Source organism: Amblyomma maculatum, chromosome 1 (genome assembly GCF_055883805.1).
Source record: "Amblyomma maculatum isolate TAMU_Amacu chromosome 1, ASM5588380v1, whole genome shotgun sequence".
In the NCBI taxonomy this organism is placed as follows: domain Eukaryota; kingdom Metazoa; phylum Arthropoda; class Arachnida; order Ixodida; family Ixodidae; genus Amblyomma; species Amblyomma maculatum.
In genome coordinates this window covers 279666156-279688963 of record NC_139344.1, presented here as the reverse complement: position 1 = coordinate 279688963, position 22808 = coordinate 279666156, and the positions used below count along the sequence as shown (strand labels likewise).

Sequence of the window (22808 nt, the reverse complement as noted above, 5' to 3'; positions counted from 1 at the left end):
AGCCAATCAAGCCCAACTGAGTACGCTGATTGGCGGTGATGCAGATTTTAATTACATTCATATGCACGGTTCTTCAAACCAAAACTGTGCGCTTGTCAAGTGCCATTTACATCTTGTACATGTGCAACACACAGTCACTTGTGAGAAAGCACCACAGCTACGTGCCACAGCGAGGCCCTTACTACTTTGCTTCCTGCTCTGACGCCCTCAACAGCGTGCGTCCAATAAATAAAACCATGATGGAAATGTGAAAAAGTAATTATCGTACTGCTCTCATCCCAAAAACAGGCAATCATAGCCCGGTCTTATAGCCCGGTCTCTGATCCAATCAATATACCATGATGCAACGGGTTCTTGTCAGTTATTTCGGCGTCATTCAATAATTCGAACTTTGGATAATTCAACTATTTTTTCAGGTACCCTAAAATCCAAATCTCAAGGGGACGAAAAAAGCATCTGGAAAATCAAACAGTAAAAAAAAAAAAAAAAAGCTCTTTATTTACCAAGTGGCTTTAAAAACTGGTCAATCTGTTCCAGTGTCAACCTCCTCATTCTCACTGCCGGTGTACTCTTTGGCACAGCAGCAATGTCGGGAAAAACCGTGCAAAGGTCAGAGCGGTGTGATGCTCAAACAGAAAGAGGCACGGAACATTAGCAAACCAGTTTGGGCGAAGTCTCGCTGCGTCCACGTGACTCCATGTAATTTTTTTTCCCCCGAATATGTGCTGCACGTGTTGGTTTAGGAAAAAAAAAAAAGAGAGAGAGAGAGAGAGAGAGAGAGAGAGAGAGAGAGAGAAATGTCTTGCGAGCTCTCTCAGAAGTTGTGTCTAGTTGGGACACCCGGTGTATTGCAAAATAAAGTAAAACCAGTGTTTGTTGTCCGTTGGCAACATGCGCTATTAGGGGCACTAGACAGGCATGCATTTTTTTCCCCTCTGTGCTTGCACCTCTCCGTCAGCAAGCGGACTCGTGCCGCTGGCTCTCTTTCTCACAGCTACATGCAAGCCATGACATATGGTCACGTGAAACAGGCACGCTCGTGCTTACTGGCCCATTCTCGGTGGGGCAGAGCACTGTTGCCGCCACTCAACGGAACTGTATAGCAGGGGCCCACGGCACAAGCTGCCCCATTTCAGGGAGTAATGGATCCGCTGCCTCAACATAGCTAGCAGTGCCTGCTATCAAGGGTATAGGTGCATGCGGGGTTGAGGTTGCAGAAAAATAAAAAGGCAGTGATAGTGTCGCAATTTTTCATAGCTTTTGACCTGTGATCAAGAGAAAAAGTACGAAAAATCGAAAGAGAAAAGTTTCAAACGTCTGAAATTTTGCCCAGCGTTATACACTGACTCTATGGAGCCCATGACGGTGCCATAGCAGAGTCTAAATAATCAGGCAGGTTCGAAAAATCGAGCGTGTCAAAAATAGGTTGAAGACTGTAATTCCACAATGCACAATAGATACACATGACTGAGGATTACTTTTGTAGGCATAATTTTGAAGCATTAATTCCAAAGTGAAAGATGAGTACATGGCCATTATCAAGATAAACATGCCCAAAGTTTTGATAACCACACTTTATATCCTCATTGAAGTTTCTTACTCTGTGATGTGAGCTCAGAAAATGAGCGACAAATGCTGAAATAAACTGCCCATTCCAAACAACTTGTCTGAACAGTGTAAGGCTAGACAACAATGGTAGTTATTTGCCAAAATATCTAACCAGTTAAAAAAAATGACACTTTCCTGCCTTGATTTGGCCACCTAAGCACCGAAGAATTAAACCTGGAAACTCACAGTTAGCGAAAAATGCCTCAGCCACTGTGACAAAGTAGAATGCTATCATTAAACCTTTCGCTGTCACGAACGTACCGGTACGTTTTCGCTCCCCCCCCCCCCGTGTCACAGACGTACCGGTACGTTCTTTATCGTGTGTTCAAAACTTCGCGTCCGAGCGCAAAGCTGGCGCGCTTGGACAGGCTGCGCCATCTGTAATATCCTTCTACAAGTTCACATTTTTGCCCCACGTTGTGTTGATACGTATATACTGAAGAGTATGGAGCGGCCGCGCCCACCCCCGCCACCTTCTTTGCTGGGGGGCGCGGTCGCTTTGCGCACGCTACTCTATCGCACTAAGTGATCACGCGGCACGCGCATTTTGCGGCGTGTGAGTGCGGTTACGGGTTCAAGGGTTTTCTGCCATCTGCAGCAGGTTTGCAGGTTTTTATTTTTATTCTGTTGGCGTGTCTGCTACGACACCGCATCTCGTTCAGGGGTTTGCGCCATTGACACGACTCGATCGCTGCTTTCGCTCTCTCTTTCCGCGCCCTTGCTGGTGGCTAGCAGCGGCAAAGGAGGTTGTTTTCATGGTTGTTTTAGCCTCTTTCCATCTCCCTCTGTAATCTTGATTTCACAACATGCCATTTCTCTCCGTTGTGCGGGTCATTGAAAGGGTGCCCTCCGTACGCGCGGTTACTTTCGGATGGCTGACCGGGCGGGACCTTCGACTGAGGATGGGAGCGATGGCCCTTTTGATTATAAATACGAGCCGAGCTCGGATTCGGACTCTCAAGTATCAAGCAGTTTTTTCTTATATTATCCTTATTTAGCTAATTTATAATTAGGCTGATAATGATGATGATGTTAATTAACAACACCTGCAGAACACTTAAATATGCATATTCTGTTGACTATGTTATTTGTATAGCAATCATAATCAAAAATAAATTGCTATGCTCGTTCCTTGATATGCTCGTTCCCTAAAACCAAGCCGACACTGGGGGTGCGTCACAGCCAGAAATGCCCAACAGCGAAAGGGCTAAACACCAAAAAGGAGTGACCAACACAATGGTAAGAAATTACATCTACATCTCGACATGTGTGTTGTAGGGACTCACCAGGTGACCATCCCTTGAAGTAGAGATTCCCCACACAACACTACTGCAACGGCTACATCCTTCTTTGTTTTGCTATGCTAGCTAGCAATGACGTGCGCGCGTGCCTGCGTAGCGAGCAGCACGTAAGGTACAAGCATCATGAAGGCACACTAATTCAAAGTGTGCGGACAACCACGCGTGACTGTGCTTTTCGCCAGCAGAATGCACATGTTCACTCTATGCAACCTCTAAGCCTCAGCATCGCCCAGACTCAGCCTGTGAACATTCATCTGCGACCTGGACTGTCCAAGTTTTTCCTCCCAATTGCAACCTCACAGCAAGTGAAAGTAAATAATGACAAATTATTGCTGAAGAATAAAAATTATATAGAGTGAATTGCACCACTTCCATATTTGTTGACTTGACTTCTGCTTGCCACTGTTAACATTACCTGTAATAATGGCCTGGAAACTTCATGAGATTTCAGGATTTCTGGATCTGAAGTCACCTTCCATGTTTCCAGGCCTGGATAAATGTAAAGATCACATGATTCAACTCGAGCACTAGACACCAGCCATGAAAATGAGAAGACAAAAAACACAAGAACAAGCAAATACCACTGCCTAAACAAGCTTGCATTTAGATTGGATAAGAAAAAAAAAACTTACTTTTTGTTGCATTATCTATGGTGTTGTCCAGATCATTGTTCACATGACCCAGGAAGATCTTAACGCATTCCACAAGATACTCATACAAGTGGCAGTGGTTTCTAAAAGAGAAAAGTAACAGAAAAGTTATTTTATAAATGCTTCCATGCATGCAATTACAATGATACAAAATTTTGTCACTAAAGAACGCTTTGAATAACTACAGCAATTAGGTGTGTAGCTAAATAGTAGTGCAAATGTACCAAATGAAACTCTTTTTCAAGCTCTCTTCAGGGGGTACGGCAGGGCAAGTGTATAATACTGGTCTCAGCTTTATATCACAAAATACTGAATATCTTTATTTGAATTTTGCATTTTTCAACAGTGATTGTGGCCTTAAAGCCAGGTAGTTTGCTTAATGCGGCATTGTTTTCCCTCTTGATACCAGAATGCCAATATAATATTTATTTCGCCATAACACAAAACTTTAAGACTGCACGCACATTCCACATGTTAGCAGTCTAAAGCTAAACCTAAAGAAACTTTGTCTATACTTGCATCGTGCGGAAAAAAATAACACTCTCAACCGTCAAGATCCGAAAGAGAACCTTAAACCCAGCAACTTTTTTTACATTTAGAGCAGAGTAGTTTTCTAATCTTCTAGGTTCACACTATTAATAACAGATTCCTATATAATGTGGATTTTTTCAGCACAATCGGATGCACAGTGTTTAAGAATAGACATATTAAGATTGAAAAAATTTCAACACATTTTGAGAAAATTGTAGCTTTAGGTTTTCACATTCAATGCAATGGTTCAGTAGGCATCAGGAGAATAAAGACATTTTCTTGCTTTCTTGGCAGCTTTCCCAAGCCTCTCTGAAGTTTACACTTTTTGTCAATCGTTCCTTGTTGTCTGAGGGGCTGTGAAAGTCATGCCTTCTAAGAATGGTCCTTACCAAGGCAGCAGAGAGAGACTTCCAAAAATACATCTGATGCAATGAAAAAGACTTTCAAAACAGCATTTAATGCTTATTGTGATTACTGCAGCCTGTCATAGCAATGCACGTGGCAGTTTTCTCGGTGTCAGCTCAAACAAATGCATAAGGCAAGGGTCAGCAGTTCTGATGTTAAATGATGCATTGGCGCTGTGCGTCACACTTGCCCATAAGGGTTGAGAAACCTCAACCCTGAAACACTTGCTGCATTACTTTTATAGGAGGCTCTTTTCAGAGGAATATGCCTCTAAATTATTTTGCTAAAGCTGCTGCTTCACTTGTATCTTCCTGTAGTTTTTGTCCACCCCATCCATATCAGAACTGTTTTTGGAGCAATAATTTTAGAAATGAACAACACTAGGTAAAATTCCTTGGAGGCATTTAGAGCTGTCTTAAGTGCGCCGAGGCTAAAGCCTTTCCTGCGACACTTTGCACTCATTTGCTTTTTTCTTTTTTTTTCTTACTTTACTCATTCTACCTTTCCTTTTTTTTCTTTATTGTTTTTATCGTTTTCCCCTCTTACTACTTCTTTTCCTGTTTTACTCTTAAAACTTTTGCTGTCATGAATGTAACAGTACGTTTTTGCGTTACCCCCCTCCCACACACACACACACACAGTGTCACCGACTTACAGGCATGTTCACTATCGTACGTTCAAAACTTCGTGCCTGAGCACGAAGTCTACAAGTTTGCATTTCTCTCGCTAAGCAATTATGCGGCGCGCGCGTGCGGTTACGGGCTCAAGGGTTGTTCTGCCATCTGCCGAAGGTTTGCAGGTTTTTATTTTTATTCTATTGGCGTGTCTGCTATGACGCGTCACGTTCAGGGGCTTGCGCTGTTGCCTCTCCAATAGGTCGACGTATGACTCGATCGCTGCTTTCGCTCTCTCTCGCTGCGCCCTTGCTTGCGGCTAGCAGCAGCAAAGGAGGTTGTTTCAGCTTCTTTCCATTGCCCTCTGTTATCTTGATTTCACAACGTGCCATTTCTCTCCGTTGAGTGGGCCACCGAAAGTGTGCCCTCCGTGCGCGCGGTTGCTTTTGAATGGCTGACCGCGCGGGACCTTTGATTGCGGACTGGAGCGATCGCTCCTCTGATTATGAATACGAGCCGAGCTCGGATTTGGACTCTCAAGAAGTATCGAGCAGTGTTTTTTCTTCTTATATTATCCTCATTTATAGTCAGGTTGTTGATGATGATGACGTTAATTAACAACACTTGCAGAACACTAAAATGTGCATGTTCCGTTGACTATGCTATTTATATAGCAATCATAATCAAGAATAAATGGCTATGCTCATGCCCTGAAACCAAGACGACACTGGGGGTGCGTCACGGCGAGAAACAATCGACAGCGAAAGGGTTAACTGACAGTTTTCGACGTTGTAACGCAATGACGAGGCCTGACATTAAAGCTTTGGAACGTTTTGGCACATTTTTTGCACAATTTCGCCATCCGTGGCTGTTTTGACGTCTGCACACTATTTTGATGCTGAATTGACTTTTTTAGCTCTAATAAATTACTCCATATCACTGAAATTTGCACACAGACACATTCTTTCACCTATCTCTTACAACCATTCTTTTACTCATCAATCAATTCATTTCCTGATAATGATGATGAGACACCCTCCGTGGACGCACAAATCCTGCACACACTCATGAGCCTTAATCATAAAGCCTTAAAAACGATGCAAAAAAAAGATCGGCAGAGAGAGTCACTGAAGACCGCTTATGCGTAGTGATGCGAAAGCCATTGGTGAAATGTTTTCGAGTGAAGCTTTTGGCATGTATTGAAGTTCTTTCTGCTAAGATCGCATTCGGTGCATGTGTTTCCGTACTGTACATAGAGTGGGATGTCTCGCGTGGCATCTGGGAGTCGCTAGCACTGATCTAAGCATTTTTCAAATATATATACATATACATGCAAAAAGATGAAGGAAAACAACATGTAAACAAACACTTGCATGTGCCATGTTTAAATCCCCAGAAGGGACGGCCTTTGATGCCACTTTAAATGGCTTGGAGCGCCTCTCCACACTCGCTGTTGCACAGGCTGGCTCCTAACGTTGTGCAATTAATTTTTGGCAATGAATTAAAAAAAAATCACATTTTTTAAAAATCAATTTATGATACGATATCCCCTTCCAAGGGGTTCTTTAAAAACAACCATAAATAAACGTCATGCACTGAGAGACTAATTTGTGGCCGTAACATCAGCGACAAAAACTTACCCATCTTCAAGCTTAACAGCAGCTTCTATGTCAGCAATGAAACTCATTAGTGGCTTGAAAATATCTGAAAAATGGTGGAGGCAGCAGCAGGCAACTGATTATGCGAGCCACTGCAGAGTGCAAGCAGAACAATAAAACAACGATAGTTTTGAAGAACCTACATGTGATGTTCTTGGAAGTGGGCACACAAACCAATTGCTGGTGCGAGTCTCCAACTTCAACATAATCACACTAGAGGAGAAGAGCCAAGCATATATCAGCATCATAAGGATACATAAAAAAAATGTATATTTGGCAAAATAAGCCCTTTTGATGCCAACGACCTCAACTGCACAAACAAAATGCGCCAGAGGGCATGGGTACACTACCACCCAAGGCAGCCGCATTTTGGTGGTGGCAAAACAGAAGGTACCTATGTACTGTGTGATGTTAGTGCATGTTATAAGAACCCCAGGTGGTGGAAACTATCAGGAGCCCTCCCCTATGGCGTCCTTCATAGACCGAGTCACTTTTGTATGTTAACCCCATAAATAAATCCAAACCGAATAATATAATGATAGTTTTTTTTTCCTTGAATCATCTGCTTCCAAGTGCACCCATTGTTCTTCGAGACACCTCAAATACAAGGCTCATGAGCTAAGAGAAGTCAACTTCTGACATTAAGGCAAATAACTCAGTATGCACGATAGGGTAGCGCAGTGGGAAGAAGGTGATGCAGGCCACTGAGAAAGGAAGTGAAGAGAAACAGAGAAACAGCTGCGAGGAGCAGAGAGATAAAAAAAGGCCAACGAGTTTAGGACAAGGCAGCCCAAAACATAAAGCAGCGGAGTCACAGCTGCCACCACTGCAAGTGTTAAAAGGCAACTCTAGAGGTTATCAAGTGGATATCTCTGCACACACGCACGTGCACGCATAAAAACGTTTTCCCCCTTTCTTTTTCACAGTAACGAGAGGAATAACGAACTGTGTACAAAGGCCAGTCCGTGGCCAGAGATGATGCTTTGTGTGACACAGCGATGACATAAACATCAATTAGGTAGGTGAGGTAGGTGATGCTCTGCCCATCATATTCAGAACCATCATAAAAAATGCAGTCTGTTGCAAATGCTTTCCTTGTTACCTAAACAAAAAATTACAAAATGAAATTGTAAGAGAAAGAATTTTGATGACCCTGGTTTGTTTGAATAGTTAAATATTAAAAAGCAGTTCACTGTTTCGATTAGGCAACAGAGTATAACACAATGCTGCAGAGAATTGCCCACTGCTGTTTCTTTTTATGTTATTATAATTTATTAATAAAAGAAAACTCATAATGCAGTGAGTGACTGAAGTGATTAAAAACGAGTCCTCTGATAAAATACCTGAGATGACTCAATATAAGCCTGAAGATTTTGCTAGTAAAGGGGGCAATGTAAATTAACTTGCACGGAATGCTTGCGACATCAAAAATGCAGTGCTGCCCGCTGAAATCATCTGACGCAAGGCCACAGAAACAGAGGACTTTAGAATGATTCTGTGCCAGTATGAAATGCTATACTGCATGGCTACTAAACTTGGTGGAAGTAATCAGAAATGAGAGAAAACCCTACAAACTAACATTGGGAGGCTTCACCATGCTCAAGTTTGCTACACATGTTACTGAAGCTTTACAACCTTTTAAATAGCGGTAATACTGACAGCATGAAAGATGACACCATGCCCCAGTAAAGCAACTAGATTATAAATGCTTTGAACAGTTTGTGAAAGCAACCTTTCTGAAGAAATTTTATGGCCCATTCTATAGCACTAAACTGCAATGGCTACAATTATGTGACAAATACTACACAGCCAAACCCACTTATAACAAAATTGAAGTGCCATGGAAATATCATGCTATAACCGATAATTGTTTTTACCGGGTTAGGCCTGAAAACAAAGAAACACACATTTAATGACGACGACGTAGTTTACACTTTTTTACTTCGTAAGGGGAAGCAACCTGTAATCCGTAAGCGTTGTCTATTTCATGGTAATCTGGCCAACATCATTCTGCAGGGCATCCAACTGCTAAACATAGTGCAGTGGAAGGTTCTTTGCAAAAACAAAGAAAGTTCCGATGGGAGTCTATCACTCTCAAAGCCTTTTGGTGAGACGCAACCTGCACAGGCTCCGGTTCATCGTCCCTGTCCTCAGCGCCAGTGACTGCTGCAACGATAGCCTCGTCTTTCAGCTCTTCAACTGTCACGACTGCATCGTTGGCGTGTAAAAATTCCTCAAGTCCTGTCGCGTTGCCGTCGCTACCGCTCACTGTGGATCAAAGTTCGTTCCTCGCTGTGTCGAAAATCGGTGTTGCGCAGGAAGAATGAGAAGTGCTTCGCCTTCTTTGCTAAAATCGGGCCACTAATCGGCAGGTTTGCTGCACAGGTATTCAAGAATCACTGGCAGAGTGATTCTTGAATGGTCCTACATCTTTGTAGGCTGTTCTACATCTTTGTAGGCCCCATGTAGAACCCTTTTCCAGCCGTCGTCCATTGCATAGGCAGCACTGGCATCGCTTTCGTTCTTAATCTTGAGCACGTTGCGGATGATTGTCAATACTGTTGGTTGAGTCAGGCCGTACTTGTGCACCAAGTTGCACACTTTTACGCCGTCCTTGTGCTCACCATACAATATTCCGCTTAACTTCTAGCGGTATTGCCATTCGCTTCCTCTACTGAGCTGGTTGTGTTGCGATTCCTGAAGGAGAATCCTCCATTGCTGTTCACAGAAAATCCACAAGCAAGATCGTGGCAACGATGATAGCATACTAGGAGAACCAGGCTAGAAAGACGTGCAAGAACGCTGCTGCATGCCTGCCACAAAACATGTGCAACCGCAAAGCGGGGGTCTGGAAAAAGCAAGTAGGGGAGAGGATAGTGCAGCGCACCACAGTCAGCGCACTCTCAGAATGGACACTGCTCCACCATGCAGAGGCAGAGAGGACGCGAGTTGCCTACGCCACGGGCGGTCTCGAGGGGATGTACTCAAAGCTCTCCCTCAGAATGTCCATGCCTAGCAGCGCCTTAGGCCTTCCCTCCTCCTTCGCGTGAGAAAGTGCTGCGTACTCCCACGCGTCTCAGCAGCATGCAAGCTTCCCTGGCGCACCTGACCAATGCATTGGCTCAACGCGCTGTGTCCAGATTTTCTTTTTTTTATTGTCGCTGCATTGGCGTTTCAGCGCCTCCGCGTACGCGCGCACTTTTGTGTTCGCCACGTTTACGCATCTTTGTTAACTTTCAGTGACCACAGTTGATTGTTATAACCAGTAATATAATATGACACCATTGTAATAAGCGGTTTATTTTACCATAGAACACCTGGCAAACCTGACGGTGACCCATTGTTATATCTGATATATTGTTAAAACCGGTATTGTTATAAGTGGGTTTGCGTGTAATAGTTTATAAAATACACCCAATCAGTAATCACGAAAAACACAGGAACCATACCTTGTCCTTCATCTGCTCCTTCTTCTCTTTCAAGTATGTATTCATGCTGATGGCATGAGAAGAGCAATCAAATCGAAAAAGTGCAAACTGGAAAGCAGAAAAGATAAAAAAAAAAAAAAGGCGAGGGGGGAGGGGGGGGGGGGTGCAAACATTATTAACCTTAAATAGCACCTAGGCTTTCTAAGATTTCGACACAAGAGCCCCAACTCAGACATGACGAAAACGCAATGCAAAATTTGTGCTTCACAAGAATGGCCTTTAGAGTAGCACGACAAAAAGTTTGTCATAGTTTGAAGTTTGTCATACATTATCTATACGAGACTCCTTTTGAAGTAGGATAACCACTGTAAAAAAAAAAAAAAAGAAAATATCACCCTCAATCTGTCAATCTATAAACAAATTGGAACAACTAAGCAAACCAGCAAGGTAAAAAATAAAAATAAAAAAGGAACAGAACTTTACATAAAAACTCAGAAACTCACTTTAAGGTCACACTTGGGACCTTTAAAGGCATATAGCAGTGGCCAGCAAGCCAAATATGTAGCAATACGTGACAGAACATGGAGGAGGGGGGAATCACAGGACAAGCGCCATCTTAAGGCTCTTCTCTTGTTGGTCATTTTCGTGCAATTTCCTTCAAGATGCACCCTTCACAGGAGGGGGGAATCACAGGACAAGCGCCATCTTAAGGCCCTTCTCTTGTTGGTCATTTTCGTGCAATTTCCTTCAAGATGCACCCTTCACAGCCGATACAGGCTGCTGTGCTGCTTCACGTCAAATGGTGGTCACAAAGCAGTGAAGGCCAATAGGTATGACAGGAGCATACCAATAGAAACAAACTGAAGTTTATTTCCATACCACCAGTGCATTGACCTTTTAGCAACAAACTCCGAGCTGTTCGCGGGCATTGTACGAATACTGCAATACCAAAGATGAGCCACGTTTGTCGGGCTCTGTGTTGTGCTTATGAATTACAGTTAGCAATTGCATTGGTTGAGATACTGAAAATTAAAGCGCAGTCGTTGGCTATATAAAAATAAAATCACGTTTTGTATCTTTAGCGCATTTGAAGCCTGACAACAGTCATCTAATAATGGCGTCACACATGAATGGCGGTGGTGCACTCCAAAAAAAACTTCTTAGGGCAGTTCCAAAAGCAATGCTGTTGACAATTTAGCATTTCTTTATGATAGCGACTCCGACTTTGTGACATGCATGCACTGAGAAAAAGGTGACAGCCAAAAGCAACAACATACTCTGATGGAAAGTAACACAAAAAGCAGCTATTTCTTCAACATTTATGTTAATTCTAACCAGAAAACAATGAATATACAGTAAAGCCTTGATACTTCAAACTTGGTTCATCCAATATCTGAGATAATTTGAATAATAGCGTCACAATAATTTTCAACATGAATTTGGCAGGATAGTTCTAAGTGGTGGTGTGCACCAGCCGGACTAATTGAGATCTGTGGTGCTATGTGGGAATGCTCGATCCCAATTTCGCTCTAATCAGTAAAGCAATGGCCCTTCGAACCATTAAAGTTTGAAAAATCTGTAGCTCACAAAAAATACATTCTGGATTCCACACCTTATTTCCCAACAACTCATGCTTCTTTTCCAAGGTACTACGTCACAGTTGCCCTCATTGATGCACCTCCCACCCACAACCTGCAACAGAAGCATTCATGCCCACAGCAGGGTGACAGAGCGCAGCATCGGCTTGCACCATTTATTTTAAAAATGTGCTATGTTAGATTACGACATCATGTTTTTCTTTAACCATTGTTGTGTAAAGTCAACCTTCAGAAAAGTGACCATTCGCAATTTGGCCAACCTGCCTGTGGCATTTAATGTGGCTTTGACGAACGGCAGGTAGTGCACACCTTACGACACTGTAGGAAATTCAAATTGCATGCTTTCATATGCACTGGCAACCGTTCCCTTGAGGAGCAATAGATAGCACGAGAGTAACTTCCGATAATAATTTAATCAGCTTGCACACACCGCAGAATCCAAACTACAAAGCTGTGTAGATTCGTCGTGAATACTCGGGCCGCATTAGAGTGTGGAAGGAAGGGTAGAGAGCCATTTTGCTTTTGGTGTCTGCTGTCATCATATCGTACTTAATTTATTGCTTTAAACTGCGTGCAGTCCACGATGCCATCCTGCAGCAAACTACAAAGCAAAGGCAAAGGAAGAGGGGGGTATATTCACAAGCACGTCCTTGCAAAGAAAAATTGTTTTCTCTGGACCAGATTTATTTGCTGCGCTCAGGTAATCTGAAAACTAGGTCAATTTGAACATTTTTTTTGCAGTCCAAATGACTTTGAATTAAACAGGTTTTGCTGCAGTTTCAGAGTAAAAGTATAAGAAAAAAAAATCTGGACTATCTAATATGAAGTTGACAATTTTAGTATGCTTTTCAGGAGTTAATTTCGCAGTTAAAAGGCTAAACTAGCCACTGAAAAGTACTGTGTGTGTATACACATGTTCCCGAGAGCAAGATGGACAAGGTTTTGGTTTTTAACATGCTCGTTCAAGCAAAATTCAACTATAAAAGGCTACTGAGGGCAAGCTCAATCAAATTTTTTTTCTTAGCAAAATCCCGCTAGTCCGATAGTAAAAGACACATTTAATGTCGAGAGATTTCAATTAAAAGTTGAAAATGACGCAAGCCTTGACATAAACAAGGATTGCTGGTGTAGCAGCAGTGCCACCCCCGGATGCCGTTACATGGGGTAGCCATGATTGTCTGAACTATAGCACATGCACAACAGTGTCTATAATAGATTTTGTTTACACTGAGTGCTATAAGAAACCAACCTCATATGGTTAACTTTATTTGCATTTTTGTTACTATCTGAAGCTTCTATTTATTTTTTTCTTCTGAGACTAAAAAGAGAGCTGATGATCAGCACTCATGTTGTGTCTTTGATCATTGTGTTTTTGTGCCACATAAACATTAATCACTACCAACTCAGTGTCCCGTTACTATCAATGCAATCTTTTGCCATTAGTTTCTAATGCAAATTAGCAACACTATGTTCCCACAATGTGAAAATGCATATCTTATTGAATTTTATTTATTTACTATAATCTAAAACTTATCTCCAAGGAACAAAGGCCCTTGGATATTCATTTTAGACATACCACAACTCAAATCCTTTTCAAGGAATTTCATGAACTGCAGGTCTCAACAAAAAATGCAAAAAACAAAGTGCAGGTAAAATTTAAGCCATTCATCAGTAGATCTGACTGCAGTCAAGGAAGCCTAGTGGCACTAATCGAGCCTTATTTTTAAAAAAATGAGCTCACATTCTGTACTACTGCTAGAACTTGCTAATGGGAAACAAAGAAAATAAAGTGCACAACCATACAAGCAAATTAATAGGCCGAAAATAAGGACATATACAGGTGCACACATCATATTAGCACTTTTGCCACAGAATGACAATTTTCCAAAAATTCAAGTCTTTCATTAGCTTCTATAAGAAAATCTCTTCACCAATGCACAACACCAGTGGATGTGGCCTGAGCATAGCCTTATGTTACTATGCCATTACACTGCCAGACATTTAAATGTCAAGAAATGTAGTGTTTACGGCCAGTTAGAAAAGTATAGTAACAAAAAAGGAAAAAAAAATCCTTACAACTCTGTTAGACTTTCTTTACGAATGTGTTGCTACAAAATATGCCAAAAGACATGAAACCAAACTTTACCAGCCTCTTGGCTTGATCCATAAACCATGTATTGAACACCATTCAACCCATAACAATCCAAATGTAGCAACATGTAGCGAGGACACCTAAAGCAGGCATGCCGTGTCAACATAATCGTACAAACTAGGCCAGAATGTGTAACAAATTTTTGACAACTAGAATTTTAGTTGTCAATGCAGCTTGTCCTTGTTCTGTGTGTTTCTGCGTCCCTGTAGTTTTTGATTCTGCTGCATCAAAAACTTGAAGGTCAAAGGCCTCTGTCCCATATCCTTCCAATTGAACCTGTTCTGTGCCAGCTGCATCCACTTATCTCCACAAACTTCTTATCTCTACTTTCTGGCTTTGCCACTCCGTAGAGATGCTCAAGATGGTGCACTTACAACAGAGAGGCCTAAAAGGTCTAAATAAACAGGATCGAGCTGACCTGCTTGGTACCTGGATTCAGCACTCGTACATTTCTGGCCATCATGTGGCAGAAGCATGGCGCACCTAGTGAATGTGCTGTGATAATAAAATGCACCTTTTACCCTAAATCCTGATGTGGATAAAGCACAGTGTAAGAATATCTTTAGGTGCCACTAATCGCCCGCCGCAGCGGAGAATGTGCACAAATTGCATTTGTGCTCTACTACATGCACCGGCGTGTATGTGTAGTACTGCACTGACTATTCGCTTGCAAAGCGGTGCGTGCGCCTAAGCGCCATGCCCAGCTTTCCCTGCCTGTTTAGGCTATGTTTTGTGCTGACAGAGTACATCACAAAGCAAGACAGTTTTCTGCTTCTACGCTGGTAGGGGCTTATGGCCGAACAAGTGAACAAGTTTTGCTTGACCCTTTCGCTATCACGAACATACCAGTACATTTTCGAGAAGACACACAAATAGCAGCTGCTGTGTTTAAAGTCACTTCATGCAGAGAGCAATTAATGCTCTACAGTCGAACCTCGTTATAACGAAGTAGTATGGGGTGCGAAAATTTGTTTGGTATATCCGATATTCGTTTTAAAAGTGCGTGCCCAAATTCCTTTAAACAAGCCTGCTAATAAATTGAAACAAAATGCGCACTAATATGAACAACACAAAGGTGTGAAAATGACCAATTTTTAAATTAAAAGCTTGGTATTACCATGAAATCTCGCCTTTCGTTCCGTGTTGGAGAGCAAAAGTGAATACTCAAGAAGGGATGTTGCTTCCGCGCACAATTTGCACGACGGAGCCAACAAACCAGGAGAGTGCAGCGCGCACGCACGGGTTGGTTGCAGTGGCAGAGGCACGGCAGGGGTTCACGGAATGACAAGGCAATGGTGATGACATGCCAGTCATATGTATGGCCGGACTCGAGCGGCGGCGCTAATGACCCATGGCCTCAGAGATCACACCTCCGCACGCAGTGATCTTGGAGGCCATGGGCCATTGGCGCTAGTTTTTGTCGCCACTGCTAGATGACTCGACACGTAATCGCGCAGGCGATTTAAACACACTTCGGCGGCCCCTCTTGAGTTTGACCATGGCCGTTCATGACCTCCGAGATCACCGCACGCGGAGGTGTGATCTTGGAGGCCATAAGCCGTTGGCGGTAGTTTTGTTGCTGCCGCTAGATGACGCGGCACATGAACGCACGGGTAATTTCAACACTTCTACGATGAGCGATTCGATTGGTTGAAAAATTGTGTTTCTTGATGTTTTTTTCAGCTCCTTCACGCATCTTTTGCAGTTTTAATGCAAAAAAACTGTTTCATTGTAATCGATTTACATCAAATTTTGATTTTTTTCGTTTCGTTGTACAGAAAGAACTCCCGTAGAAGTAAAGCACAGACTAACCAAACTTTCATCTTAGTTCGTTTTATCCGATAAATCGCTATATCCGTGTTCAGTATAGCAAGGTTCGACTGTATCTGTAATTATTCTAATTCTGTATTGTAATGTATACAGTTGTCGAACGATCTTTCGGATACCAAATTTCCGGACCTGCTTGATTATTCGGACTCTGCCATGGCACCGTCATGAGCGCCATAGATTCAATGTATAACACCAACCAAAATTTCGAGCGTTCAAAACTTTTCTCATTTGATTTTCCTGACTTTTTCTCTCGACCTCAGCTCAAAAGCTATAAAAAATTGTCACATCGTCACTTCAATTTTGTTTTTCAGCAACCTCAAAGAAGCACTGCATGCATTCTCGATAGCAGACACCGCTAGCTGCACACTCCTGCAAGTTGCAAGCAATCACACATCCATCAGGCATCATTTTCGCAGCCGGGTTTTCTCTCCTCACACACTTCCATCACGCCGGCATCTGACAGAAGTGGGGTGACGACAAAGCTCAGTTGCAAGGAGGACGGGCCAGTCAGTGGTGCCGTGCTTCTATCTCGTGACCACACGTCACGGCTTGCGTGTAGCTACGAGCGAGAGACCAGCGGCATGTGTCTTTTTGCAGACGATGATGCACGAGCACTCAAGAGAAAAACAAAATTGCCTGTTTGCCTATTGCACTGAAAAAAAGACCGCTGCCAACTGACAACAGATACAAATCTTAGCATGACACTGACCCTGTCATGAGCACCCATTTTGGATGCACAAGTGTGCTGGCCACAACTGCACCAGCACATATCAGTGAATGCCCTCTGTACTGTCCTTGATCTGCAGTGCGGTAGGTAAGCTCACTGGCATGCAAACATTGCAGCAAAGGTCACCTGCCACTATAACAAACAAAGTGATGGCCATAACAACAGCAAAAAAAAAAAAAAAAAAACAGTGCAGTCCCCATGACCTTGCTAAATAAGGTTAAACTGTATGCAAGCAATTAACTCCCACCTTTTTCTGTTTAACATTTCTCCTTCGAGTGAAGTAGGAAGCAATGTCATTTGTTGCAGTCATTTCCGTGAACACAGGTGGAGGAACTTGTTGTGCCGACCCGGTATTGTGAATGTCCAAGTACTTTCCCACAACATACTCCATCTAGAAAAAAGTAATATATGAACTAGCAATGTGAACTGTAAAGTTACAAGGACCTATCCAAAAGCAGTACCAAAAGCAAACCATCTGGGGTTCTTTAACGTGCACTGCACTGACATCGTACAGCACGTGGACGCATTGTTTTTCACCTCCATCGAAAGGCGGCTGCCGCGGCCGGGATTTGATCTCACATCCTTGGGCACAGTAGTCCAGCGCCCTAACCACTGCACCACCACGGCAGGGGCCTTTCATGGAGCAGCTTATGACGAGGTCTTGCACACCGTGATACAAATGTACAAGTTTTTCATGAGCACAATAATATATTATGAATGAATGCACTTACGAATTGCTGCCTGCAATGCTCACAAGCAAATTTCATCCCCTAATACACAATGTGACAATTATTGCACAGTAGATAAACAGCCCTCTAATCAGCTTTGCAATATGAAAGTCAAAGTCAACCTTTCAAGTCAGTGTACAACCTCAACTATGACCCACCACAGAAAAACCTGCAGATACTACCTGGCAGCAATAAATTTCACATAAATTATTGAGAGTCAACTTTAATACCAGCATCTATTCTTATTGTCACTTGGCACAGAACACAAATTGACCATTTTAGGCATAATCTCCTCAGTAAAAAGGCAATGTTCCATGCACAGAGGACAAGTAACTGCAAGGAAACGAATTATTAGGGTGTACAAAAAAAAACTGAATTTGAACGAGTCAAGTTTACTGCAGCCTCACTCTGCTTCCGATGCTGGCTGTGGCCTTTATGCAAGCCAAAATGTGTGCCCCGTGTCTTGGGACTTGCTGCAAACATGAATATTCCTTTGTCAGCAACAGCCACTGTGTGCTCTAAATGTTTATGTCTGGTTAAAAGCATCCAGTTCTTTTCTTTTGCCCTATACAGGAACCTTGCCTTCAGCCCTCAATGGCCAACACCATGACACTGCATATTTGCAAATTACACTTCCTTTTATTTTGCATTTCCTTCTGCCCGTAAACCTGCGTTGTTGTGAAGGAAAGCACACTTCATGCACCTCAACAGGTTGGTTTAGGAAGTGTACCAACTGTAGTAGAGCGTCCAAACAAGCTTGCTGATCACAATGAGGCTTATAACCAGGGGGCACAGCAATGCAGTAACTTCAACTTGCAAGGTTTGCAGAGCAAAAAACCAAAACATGTCAAGTAATCCTTTGAAACATGCTTAGTTTAACCAAAGTGTGCATCAGTCAAGTATGAATTAAAACATGGAAGCCGACTGTGGATGCCTTGGATGACTAAACTGATACAAGTTTGTACGTGATTTTGGATGGTTTTGGGGAGTCATGAGCTGTTCAACAATTGTAATTATCAGTTATAATTTCGTGCCATTAGTTTGAATGAATCACTAATCTTACATGCAAAGGCAATCCATAAGCACAAATGAGCCTTAACAGTTTAAGGTAACCAACGAACGAGCCTCAATCCTTTAAAGCACAGACTTTTGATAGATACAAGCTACATAGAAGTGTATATATTTCATATCTACCAGTTTGCAGTAGATGGACATGCCTAAAAAAGCCTCTAACACAAAAGACTGCTATTGTAAAGAAAGCCCCAAACTTACCACAGCCTGTATTCTTCCCCACACGTCCGATAAACTATACATTGGTACACCATTTTCAAGCCCTTGAATATCCTGGAAATCCAATGCATACTCATTACTCCGCTCCTTTTCCTTAAATAAAAAAAAAGTCGGAAAATGGCACTGCTTACACATTTTGCAAAACAAAATAGACCCCAATAACACCAAGCATAAAGTAGACACACCAAATTCTTCTTGAAATTCTTTCTTCGGAGTCATGTACGGCGAAAAATAATTTTTAAATGAATTTTTTTTTTCTCACGCTGCTTTTTTAAAGCCAAACAATGGCCATGACGTAACAGACAATTTCAGGCATACAAAAACTACAGTCTGATAGCTCCTCTCTTTAATGTACTTCGCACAAATTTTTGCGCAAGCCTGCCCAAGAGTTGGGTCAACAAAAATGCATAAGCAGTGATCATACCCCAGTCTTTTCAAGACTCACATGACTTGAAATTGCCTGTTACCTCACAGCCATAGTTTGGACGTTTAAATCAAGATGGCATTAAAATTCAGTTTAAATTATTTAGCTGCTGTTGATGAATTCCCCATCGTGACACATGTATACTATTGCCTTGGCAACATTCCAAGGAAAAAAAATTTTCATGCATAAATTTGGTCTCTCTATTATACTAGGAGCAATATATGGGCATTGTCATGGAGGCATCTGGGCCACTAACCTCGATTAATTACGACTTGATCTTCTTCGCAACAATATCATTGCTAGACATGTTTATCACAAATTCCCGGGTCAACAAAGTAACTTCCAAAGTCCTAGCGATCCTGAGTGATCATATGCCCACCGTTTTAATGTTGGACAGAATGAAACCAACAGAGAAACGAGAAGCAGCAGAAATAATGTATCGTGATATATCAGCACTCACATTACAAGACTTTGGACAGAACATTATGCATGTTGATTAGAGCACAGCAATGATGACTACAGATGCCAATACTTCCTACGATAAATTTTAAAAACTTTTCAAGCAGTGCTATTATCGTTCCTTTCCAATGAAAATATTTTGAAAGAGAAAAAAGTCAAAGAAACTTGGGTCACTTGAAACTTGCTTAAAATGATATATATAACGATATATATAAATATATAATGTTTCAAGCATTAATTCAGTCTCATGACCATAAGTCAGTAGATACAATTCAAGTCATTTAGAAGCAAGTTAAACAAGGCAATCAGGAATGGGAAAGAAGAATACTACACACATATCTTTTATAATGACTGCCTGCATAAAAAAAAGGTTATTTGGAAGAAACTAAACACAGTCTTAAAACGAAAGCCTATATCAATTAATAATACTACACAAGAGGTGAAGAACTTGCTAACTGCTCCAGTGACTTCTTTGCATATATATGTAATGCAAAGAACATCTATACAGCTGCCAAGTGCATCCAGAGATCTCCGCATTCTCTCCTTTTTCAACCTACCTCCACTGTAAAAGTGACATGGATGTTTGAAGGACTTAGAAATAGCAACAACCGGGATGCTGATAAAAACACTTTTTCTAACTATCATCCAGTCTCTATTTTACCAATCTTCTCGAAAGGAGATTTGAAAAGATTATTAAATCATGAATAGACAATTTAGCTTGGTTTATGGGGTTTAATGTCCCAAAGCAACTGAGGCTATGAGAGATGCCATAGTGGAGGGCTCCGGAAATTTCGACCACCTAGGGTTAACGTGCACCGACATCGCACAGCATACAACTGCCTTGCTTTTCGCCTCCATCGAAAAGTGACCGCCGTGGAGGGGATTCGATCAAACATCCTTGGGCACAGTAGTCGAGAGCCCTAACCACTGCAGCCTCACGGCAAGGCAAATGACAGTTTCTGTAGCAAACGTAACCTCATAACAGGGCAACAATTCGGAATTAGGAAATATTATTCCACACAAAGTGCACTATTGGTCTAGAAAGAAATTATGCAAGAAAACATAAAAAATAAAGTAAAGGCACCAGGGCTACACTTGAAATTCAGCAAACTGTTTGACCGGGTAAATCATGCCATTTTGCTGGACAAAACGGAGAGCTGTAAATTCAGAGGAATAGCACAGAAATTAACTCTTTCACATCTTGTGGGCCTACCACACAATATACTGAAATAGGCACACAGAAATAGGCACCCCTGTGGCACACAGGGGTGCCACAGGGAAAGTATTTTAGGACCTATTTTTTTTTCTATTTTACATAAACGAAATAGTGTAAATAAACAAAAGTTACAAATTGGTTATTTATGCCAATGATTGCTCCGTCTTTTTTTGCAGAAAAAGATCTTTTGCACATTATTGTTGAGGCTGATGCATTTTGCTGTAGTTTAGATGAATGGCGCAAATAAAATTATCTCGTTCTGCACAAATAAAAAACAAAGTGTGTTGTTTCGTATGTTGGAAACTTTAGCTGAGGTGCCTAAATCCATTAGCCTTGGCCCTTACAAAGTTTAGATTGAAAAATCTGAAAACTCTTGGCATTATATTCAATGAACATGTCATGGAACCAGCACGTTCAATCAATATTGGGTAAATTAAGTAAAACTGTGGGCATAATAATTTGGCACCAACAGATTTTCCTGACGACGATTAAGAGATTGCTGTATGATTGATTGATTACCTGAGGCACTTAAACATGTATCAAATGCCCAGACAGCTTTGCATTGCAGCTGCATCAAAATGCAGCCACAACACATGGCCTTGGACTCACAAATTTTCATATCTTTTTTTTTCACGCTCGGTATTTTTTACATTCTTACCATTACATTTGCAAATTCCATCAACCATTTATCACCATAAAGTGACTACACATACGTGCTTGACTTACTTAGAAAAAGAAACTTCAGATGGAAAACTTCCTTTGGGGACTTAATGATAGCATTCTGGGTAATATCAAACTGAATTTTCTTGTATAATTCTACTATTTGTGTGACTGAACAGACAGCTTACACAGAAACTTTAAAAAACAAAAGTACTATGTGCTAAAAGCCAGGGGGATGAGAGGGTGGTGGGTCCATTCCCCTCTACCTCCCTCCCACTCTTGCAAGCAAGGCAGTTTTCTACAGGAAAACCACAAAAGCCCCCCCCCCCCCCCCCTTTTTATTTTTGCATGTGACGAAGAAAAAAACAGGGCCATGCATTGAAAGGATAGGACTGCTCATACCAACTACCCCTCCAAAAATTGGTCATTGTCTCTTAATGCCTTCCAACACTGTAGGTGACAGCAGGACACATTTGTCTCATGAGCTTGGAGATCCAGCAAATCGATAATGGTGCACCTATGTACTATATTTTTGCATGCTCAGTCAGTACTACTTGAATATTTTACCTTTTTCATAATTTAAGCATATTTAACCTTTTGCTAAATGGCCTGCTTTGTGTTTTGTACATTTTTACAAGTGTGGATGAACAGTTCAACGTGGATCATTTTGGGCCAAAAATTATTTCGTTTCTTGCACTTTTCCACCAGTCAGCTGCCTAACAATACGTCATGAAGAGATGTTAAATTCTTGCATACTTTGGGGCTGGCCTTTAGAACAATCTTATGCGAAATCTACTGTCCTATTCGAGCACAGCTATAGTTAACAAAATGACATTTGGGTGCCGATTCATGGTTGTGACAGACTATCATGCCCTGTGTTGGCTCTTCAAACTGCATGACCCATCTGGTCGCTTAGCACGCTGGTACAAGAGTGGCCTGCTGACGCAGACTATCTTTCACGCCTTTCCCTTTCTATGACCTAAAATGTGACTGCAGACTTCAAACAACACCTCACCTCCATCATGCCTGAGTTTCCCGACGCCTCGGCTCTGCGGACTGCGTAAGCGACCAATGAAAGCCTTGAGCCCCTCCTTGCGGGAGCGTGAGATCCTACTGTCATCAACCATTTTTGTCTCCATGATGACAAAAAAGCATACTCAAACACTGGCATGAATTTTGTACTCGTGTTTCCCGAGAGCCACCACTTGTGCGTGCCATGCACAACAATCCCCCTTCTGGTCACCTAGGTTCTGCACGAACGCTCCACTTTACTGGCCGAAGATGCGAGAGACAGACGACTGAGCGATATGTGGTGAGCTGCACAGAGTGTCAGCAGCGCAAACGCCATGCCACAGGGCATGGTCCATCCTGTGGCTCCACCACGTGCTGCAGTTGAGAAAGTTGGAATCGGCCCTTCCTGAAGTCTTCCAACGAAAATCGCTGGATTGCGGTATGTGCAGACTAGCTCACCCGCTACTGTGTAACGGTCGCTCTTCTCTTGGTCACCGCTCCCCATGTGACCCTGTTCT

The 22808-nt window shown here is 42.2% G+C and overlaps 1 protein-coding gene across 3 annotated transcripts in view; it reads right to left on the bottom strand.

The window, feature by feature from the left end:
• The window catches only part of Sec8 (exocyst complex component secretory 8), a 96970-nt gene that overhangs the window by 31873 nt on the left and 42289 nt on the right, over window positions 1–22808 (bottom strand). For 2 of the 3 annotated variants that reach the window (XM_084591419.1, XM_084591417.1), the window contains exons 11-17: window positions 18503–18613; window positions 16750–16893; window positions 10217–10303; window positions 6911–6980; window positions 6750–6813; window positions 3542–3642; window positions 3325–3398 (exon numbers count right to left, since the gene is read on the bottom strand). In XM_084591419.1, coding sequence (XP_084447545.1) covers window positions 3325–3398; window positions 3542–3642; window positions 6750–6813; window positions 6911–6980; window positions 10217–10303; window positions 16750–16893; window positions 18503–18613 — 651 coding nt within the window. The remainder of the gene's footprint in view (window positions 1–3324; window positions 3399–3541; window positions 3643–6749; window positions 6814–6910; window positions 6981–10216; window positions 10304–16749; window positions 16894–18502; window positions 18614–22808) is intronic. The other variant, XM_084591418.1, reaches the window with a different exon arrangement.